At 35.1% G+C, this 8,003-nt stretch overlaps 1 protein-coding gene across 1 annotated transcript; it reads right to left on the minus strand.

Moving 5' to 3' along the window:
- Positions 1 to 1,478: 1,478 nt before the first annotated feature.
- LOC111379252 (zinc finger MYM-type protein 1-like) lies at positions 1,479 to 4,508 on the minus strand. The gene is made up of 4 exons (XM_023002602.1): positions 4,301 to 4,508; positions 3,195 to 3,893; positions 2,367 to 3,070; positions 1,479 to 1,595 (listed from the first exon to the last, which is right to left on the minus strand). Exons 1-4 carry the CDS (start codon positions 4,506 to 4,508, stop codon positions 1,479 to 1,481), a joined length of 1,728 nt encoding a protein of 575 aa, XP_022858370.1.
- Positions 4,509 to 8,003: the final 3,495 nt, after the last annotated feature.

Genomic DNA, 8,003 nt, shown 5'->3' on the forward strand with positions numbered 1-8,003 from the left:
AGTCTGAAACCCCCCAAATTCATTAATCAAAAGAAAAAAATATTTGGTCGAAAAAATATACAAATCAAGGAAAAAGAACTTGACTATGCAATGATATCTAAAGAAAATAAGAAAAGTTGACTGTACAAACGGCTTAAAGTCGCTCGTCAAAGAACGGAAGCTTGAAAGTTTAATCCAAAATCAATTTAAGCCCACTCTCATACGAGTTGAAAGAATATTGAAGTTTGTAAACTATAACGAATTCAAGTTTACCCACCATCGGGAATTTGAAAAATAAATGTACGGGTGAAAAGGGAAATTTGTGTGAATTTGATAAGATTGATCAATTAATATAGACAAAGTCAGCTTGTACTCAAAATACTTTGTTATCAAAATTAAATGTATTTTTTTTTCACTTTCTCAGTCTATTATATAGTTTTATACATTGCATGTTCAATTTGAAAGGGTCAAAAGGTTGAACCGAATCAAATCGAGATTATCCTATATTTTAAAATATTAAATAAATAAATAAATTTATTACATTAAAAATTTTATTAGTTGAAACATAATTTTTAAAATTCATTATTTAAAATTTATTATTAATATAGGAATTTAGTTAAACTAACTGGGCCAAACATTGTTATAGTCCATATGCACAAATCCTATAAAATATAAAGGTACAAAGTTTCATTTTCTTCAAGGTAATTCTATGGCCCAGTCCAAATAGGGGGTCTAATTGGCGCCTCTTACTGGAGGGGGCATCGGGCCCACAAGCGCCCCCTATTGGAGGGCACTATTTCAGCGCCAAGCATTGCCCTTTTCTTTATGTTCAGCTGCATCTTGTCCAGAAGTTCGAGTCATTTTCTTCCTCTTCTACCATTTTGTCGCATCTTGTCCAGAATTTCTGGGTTCATTTTTTAATGTTTTGACACCTCTTGTCCTCTCTCACATTTACAAATATATGTATTTCGCATCTATGAGATAAATACTTGTATTTCTTTAAGATGATTTTACATTTGAATATTGAACATTTTGATTGAAAATTTTGTGCAAAGGTTGCTCCGACGACTATTAGCAACCAAAGAAAGGCAGCTTCTTCTTCCTCAATATGTTCTAATTTTTTAAAACAAAATAATAACCCAAAAAACCGTGACCGGTTCACCGATTTTCGGTTTGAACCGGACGGTTTTCCGAGTTTTACACCGGTTTCTTGGCATCCGATTTCTATAGTATGATAGGATCAGATCTCGGTCCGGTTTCCAATTTTTCCGGTCGAATCTACCGATCCGGTCCCATTTTGAGAACATTGAGAAAAATCTTAAACTCGGACAAAAAGAACTTGTATTTACTAATATTTGCGTTTAGAAATCAAGTAAAATATGGCCAAATGACCTGATTAGGATTTCCAATATTAGTAGTGCCCACGACAGCTTGTGTTGCCATTCTTTGTTCCTCGTGCAACAACTCATCAAGACACACATCCCAAAATGGACCAGATCTCAATTCAACAATCCAGCCAAAGCAATCTCAAATTCAAATCTCGGTTTCATAAAAAACTGATCACGCTTACTAACATCATGAATCGCTTGAAGGACAATTAAATTCTGTTTAGGTACCTTAGTGTAGATAATACGAAAATATTCGCTCCATAAATTAAGAAATCCAGAATAATACTGCTCAATGGAGAGATTACCTTGACTGCAGTTTCCAATTCCGAGCTCCGATTGAAATCATTTTGCAGTATTATCTTGATAGTATATATGCTTCAGTTGTCCCCACATGTCCTTAGTCTACCAAATGAGTACAAGCCGTTCACCGGTGATCTTCTTTCAAAATAGTGGACTACAAAAATATCAAATATAGCCTAAACCGGTGGGGAAGAAAAGTCTTAACAACACCAAAATCACGGAAGCCCACAACAAAAAGAAAACAAACAAACACACCAAAATCATAATAGGCCCAAAAAAATGCCCAAATGTTATCTTCACGCTCACTGCACTAGAGGACAGGGGCGGAGCCAGGATTTATGTTTAGTGCGGGCATCATTTTTCGACGCCGAATTTCGAGGTTTTGGTCATAGATTTAATGATGATAAAAAATTAAAACAATATTACAACAACACTAAAAACGACATAATTTATATATTAAACTTGTTCCTTGCGAGTTTTCATATTTTGATATCGTCGTACAATAACTTCATTATCGATTTTCAAAAATATATCTCTCTCTACATAAACAATAGTGCTATCATTCATCCACTGATCACCCATCCGATTGCGCAATCTATTCTTTACGATGTTCATTGTAGAAAAAACTCTCTCCACAGTAGCGGTAGCAACCGGTAAAATCAATGCTAAAGTTAAAAGTCTGTAAACCAATGGATATACCTTATCTTTCTTTGTCAAAACCAACTTCTCCGCAAGATCACCAAGGTCATTCAACTTTTCAAATTCTTTGTTAGAGCGCATGTCCAAAATATAAGTCTCAAGTTGATCGCTAAGTAAAATGCCATCTACTGCAGAGAAATCTAATGGATAAAGCTCAGCAAGTCTAATTAAGCTTTTCTTGTCAAAAGAAGAAAATGAATCTTGTGGGCATAAACAAGCTACACAAAGGAGTAACTCTGTATTTACCTCCGAGAAACGATCATTCAATTCTTGAAGTTGTAAATCGATGACAGAGTAGAACAAATCTACTCGATAATGATGTAAATTTGTAATTTTTGGAGAATTACGCTGAGGGCGACCATGAATTGCAAGGCGTACAAACATATCATCCATGTTGGGTACATGAATGTAATGTTGTTGACAAAAAGAACATACTTCTTCAAAAAAGAAGTCCCACCTTTCGTCTCTCATTATTTGGAGTCGTCGTTTGCACAATCTCACCGATTGCATTGCATTCACAATATCTTGATCTTTTCTTTGCAATGCCTTTGACAGTTCATTTGACATCCCAAACACACTTCTCATCAACTGTAGATTAAATGCAAAATCAAATCTTTGTATCAACTCCAATAAATTTGTTGCATCAGATCTTTGATTACAAGAACAAGAACAAGATTCATCTTCAACAATCATTGCAAATACATCTAAAACAGAAGAGAACATGGCAAGCAAACTAACCAAAGAATTATAATGTGAACTCCATCATGTATCACCAGAGCGCTGAAGGGTCGTTTCTTGATTTAAGTCCCCGTCCACTTAAAATCTCACCTTTTTCCAATGCCTCAACAATAAAGTCTAATTGTTTTTCTCGAAGAAGATCACAACGCTTAGAAGATGCTCCAACAGTATTTATCACGTTCCCAACCACACGAAAGAAATTAGTAATAAGGATGTTCTTCTTTGCCACAGCCACAAGCGCATGTTGGAGTTGATGAGCAAAACAGTGAATGTAAAAGGCACATGAACTCTCCTTCAAAATGAGTGTTTTCAAACCATTAAACTTACCTAGCATATTACTTGCTCCATCATAACCTTGTCCTCTCAATCTAGACATACTCAAGTTATATCTAGAAAATACCTTATCAATTGCATCCTTAAGTGATAGAGCTGTGGTACTTGTAACATGTTCAATCCCTATGAAGCGTTCATTGACATGCCCACTATTGTCTACATAACGTAAAACAATAGACATTTGCTCCTTCATTGACACATCACAAAATTCATCAACTAGAATAGAAAATAGTGAATCGCCAACATCTTTGATAATAACATTGATTGTTTCAATAGCACAAGCATTTACTATATCATTTTGAACATCAGGTGATGTCAATTTGCAATTGTGAGAAGCATTTCCCAATGTGACGGCATTGATAGCTTCTTTATGAGCAGCCAAAAATTGCAATTGTACTAAGAAGTTACCTGGATTGGAAGAATCCTCAGATTCATCATAACCTCGAAATGAGTGCCCTTGTCGCAAAAGAACTTAAACATAATCAATTGATGCATTAAGGCGTGTAACATATGCATTTCTTGCTTGTTCTGACTGTTTGTAGAAAACTGATTGAATGTGTTGCTCTTGATTCATTAATATTTCACACTTAATGTGAGTTTGATTATGTGCACTATCATGAAGTCCAACATGAGTATGAAGCCTTTTTTATCTTTCCAATATGTAAAACCTTCGCCAACAAAAGACTCACCTCCACCTTGCTTTCGAGAACTTGTTTTGAAAAGATAACAATACAAACAATAAGCAGCATCCTTCTCTACACTGTACTCCAACCAACTACCGAACTCTTTAAACCACGAAGGATTGAATCATCTAATTTTTACTCCAAATTGTCGTTTTGGAAAGTCATGATCTTGGGGCTGACAAGGACCCTTTAACATATATGCTCTTCGAACTTCATCTCGGATGTTAGCATTGTAATCCAAAATTGGTATCCTTAGACCAGGATCAGTTGGAAGTTTTGTGACATCAAACTCGACATTATTCGATGCCCCCTCATCAACATCCACATTATTCGATACCCCCTCATCAACACTATCTACGTTCCCTTTTCGTTGAAAGTATCTATTCATTTGATATCTGGATTTAAACATTTGATATCCAATTATTACTTGAAGTGAGTGAGAATAATTGATAATGACAAAAGGATCATAAATTCACAATTTCACAATTTCACATTAAGTGATGCAGTACCTAGAAATTGGAATGGTCTAGTGAGCGAGTGCAGCACCATTCGAGAAATATATGGAGAATTGGAGAACTGCCTGAACTGGAGAAGGCAGAAGGCTGTCAAAAAAATTCAGCAAATTACATTTCTGAATTTATTATGATCCAAAAATTGATGACAATCTAACTTCACAATTGCCAAAATCTGAAAATCAGTTACTATCTTCTTTGCAGTTGGCTCAATTTTTAAATTCAGCGTAACAGAGTAACAGCATTTCCAATTTCTCTACGCCTAATCAATTTCCAATTTCTCTACCGAACTCTTAATCAATTTCTCTACACCTAAGTGACCTAACAGAGTAACAGCATTTCCAATTCCAGTATTCCACAATAGAAATATCAAATATAAACCCACGAGACCCATCAATAATTAACCAGTAACACTAACATTCATAAATTAAGCAAAAGTGCAGGACCCGAGAGGCAAGAGCCGTAAATACAATTTTCAATTTTCAGAATTTTCCACACTCCATCTTCACTGAAATATACATTAGGTAAGCAAGGTAACCTTCAATCAACTTCTTAGTTCTTCGTTGAATCAGTTCTTTCGTTCATTCGTTGGACTTGGGCAGCTTCCAGCTTGGGTCGGCAGAAGCAGTGGCAGGCGGCGTCGCAGGCTCGCGCCTCGTAGCTGCTGGCGGTGGACTGGAAGTTGAGTCGGCGCTTGCGACTTGGAGTAGCAACTGCCAACTGCCGACTGGCGAGAAGCGGCAATGGCGTGCGGAGGGTCGACCGGTTGAGAGCAGAGAGAGACGTGATTCAAGATTTCAACTTGCAAGGGTTTGGAAATATGAATAAAATGTAAATGGGTTATCATTGATTCAAGAAGTCGGGTCGGGTCACTAAACGGCCCATGGACTGCGGGAAATTGAGCCTTTTTAATTAAACAGGCTTTACCCAAAAAAAAATTGTTTTAGGCCTATTGGAGCCCAAAAGAGGATAATACTAATTGTTCTTCCACGTTCACCACACCCAAACTCAGAGATCGCACCACAAGGGACCGTCGAACACGGATCTCACAATCGCTCATCTCCATCGATCAAGATGATCCAAGAACAGATTAAGAATTTCGTATCCTTCACCTTCTCAAAATCGTACCGCAGATGTTTTGAACCAGAAAACTTTTTCAAAATCTAGAAAGCTTGAACACCCCCAAAGCAATGAGAAGAGTCTAAGCAACAAAATTCTCGTACTCCAAAGGCGGAAGTAAAACTGAAAAGAAATGAACCATACTACATGTATGTCAAACGTTACATAATGAATTACATAATGTCATATGTCATTTTATCATTTGTCAGTTTAAAACATAGTCAACTTTTTTATCCAATCTTTTTTTCTCCACATCATTTTATGTAATCTCTTATGTATCATTTTTATGTACAAGTAACAAAATCCAAAAGAAATTGAATATTAAGCAATGGAGTCGAGAGGTAACCTTTGATTCCATGACAATGTTTTGACTGAATGACCTCTTTGTAAGGATTTTCTTCATTATATAGAAAATAAAACATGAATTATGGCTTGATTCTAGTGATACAATAATTGCGTTTGTTCCATCTAAAGTAAGAATATTTTCCCCATATATAGAAAACTTAATTATTTGTCAAAAATTTCACCCAAGCAAAATTTAGCAATATTAAAGTCGAAAATACTTTAATCATCACGCATGAATAAACTTTTAAATCTAGTAGTGAGCATTTGAATTTTAGAAAATTAAATAGTTATCGAAAATAAATAACAATAGGTGGATTCATAAGTCAAATATAATCATCCATTATAAGTTTACAATCCAACGCTCTCCCATACTTCATAGACTAATTAAGAAACAATCTCGTGTTACGATAATTTGAATTGGATAGAGACTAGTATATTTTAATTATAATTTATTCTTTGTAGGACGATAATTTTTTTTATTACGTCAACAATTTCGTATATTTACGAATTTTGCTTGATCACTGATCGATTGTCTGCATCCGTAGGCCATGCCCAACAAGAACAATCCACTAAGTTACGAATGGTTACAAACATTGGCTTGGACTTAAATGAAAAGAAAAACTCCTCTATATTCTGTTGTGAAGAATCACTTGAAGGCTGTTCAGTGAGCATCACTCTTATTGTTTGGTTTGGAGCTATAAAACTACCTTCACATTGCAAACCTTGATCTACCGAAACACAATAGATGATTAATAAACACTTGGACAATAATTTAAGTAGAGAACCAAGAGCTCTTTGATTCGATGCTATTATTAATCACTTGAAACACTTATTTTATTTTTTAAAAGATAACGAGAAACTGAATTTGAATCTGATAAGATTACCATTAAAGAAATTGTTGTTCAAAACATACGTTTCATGATAAACATATTATTCATAGAAAGAAACACTTGGATAAAAATTTTAATGATGAGATAACACATGCAACTAAAAAATGTTCTAGAGATGGTTATTTCTAGGGATGGCAATTTGAACCGTCAAAATCGAAAATCGCGGTTAACCAAACCGAATGAGACGAAAAAATCGAACAGATGGTGCAATGGGGCAGATATAATTTTAATTTTAATGAACCGATTCGTGGCGGTGTGGGTATGATATTTACACCGTTGAACCGAAATCAAATCGATTATCTGCTAAAAAAAACACACACGGTTGAATTGATTATTAGACTTTACACTACTTTTCTATCCAACCCAAAACAAAATCCCCCCCATTACATCTATCTGACTCAGACAGCCAGCCCACTTACTATTAGCCCATAATAATAGCATTAGTATGATAGTATATAAATGCAAACCATACTCTCCACAAATCATAAACTCACGCATGGCTCCACTGCCTCCACGGTTCAAGTCGTCGTCGCCTCCGAAAATTTGTTACATTTGTTAGCCATTCTATTACTGCTGATCATGTAAAAATAGAGTTTGATATTTTTCTAGACGAGCCAATATTGCTAAGGATGGATGGTTTTGATTTATTGTCATGGTGGAAAGCAAATTCAACAAAATATCCGACTTTACAGAAGGTTGCAAGAGATTTATTAGTCATTCCAGTATCTAGTGTGGCATTCGAGTCAGCGTTTAGTACAAGTGGTAGATTTGTGAGTCCATATAGAAATAGGCTTCACCCAAAGACTCTAGAAACTTTCATGTGTGCTTGGGATTGGCTTTGAACTGATATTTCATAGTAGGATTTATTGTTTTATATTTGTTATTTATACACTTCATTTTATTGTTAATTTTTTCTATTGTATGTAGAAAATTCTACTCCTTCATCATACTCTAGAGTTTGTGCAACGTTTAGTGAAAAGGAAACTGATGAAGAGGTACATTTTTTTATTTAAATCT

The sequence above is a fragment of the Olea europaea genome, unplaced genomic scaffold (assembly GCF_002742605.1).
Source record: "Olea europaea var. sylvestris unplaced genomic scaffold, O_europaea_v1 scaffold1959, whole genome shotgun sequence".
In the NCBI taxonomy this organism is placed as follows: Eukaryota; Viridiplantae; Streptophyta; class Magnoliopsida; order Lamiales; family Oleaceae; genus Olea; species Olea europaea.

Excerpts from the sequence above, each read along its gene's own strand:
- LOC111379252 (XM_023002602.1), bottom strand. The coding sequence starts at position 4,508 with ATGAATAGATACTTTCAACGAAAAGGGAACGTAGATAGTGTTGATGAG. Across the intron at positions 3,894-4,300 it reads ATATATGTTAAAGGGTCCTT|GGCACTCATTTCGAGGTTAT; the intron begins GTCAGCCCCAAG and ends TTTTGCGACAAG. Across the intron at positions 1,596-2,366 it reads TTTTGACAAAGAAAGATAAG|GTACCTAAACAGAATTTAAT; the intron begins GTATATCCATTG and ends ATCTACACTAAG.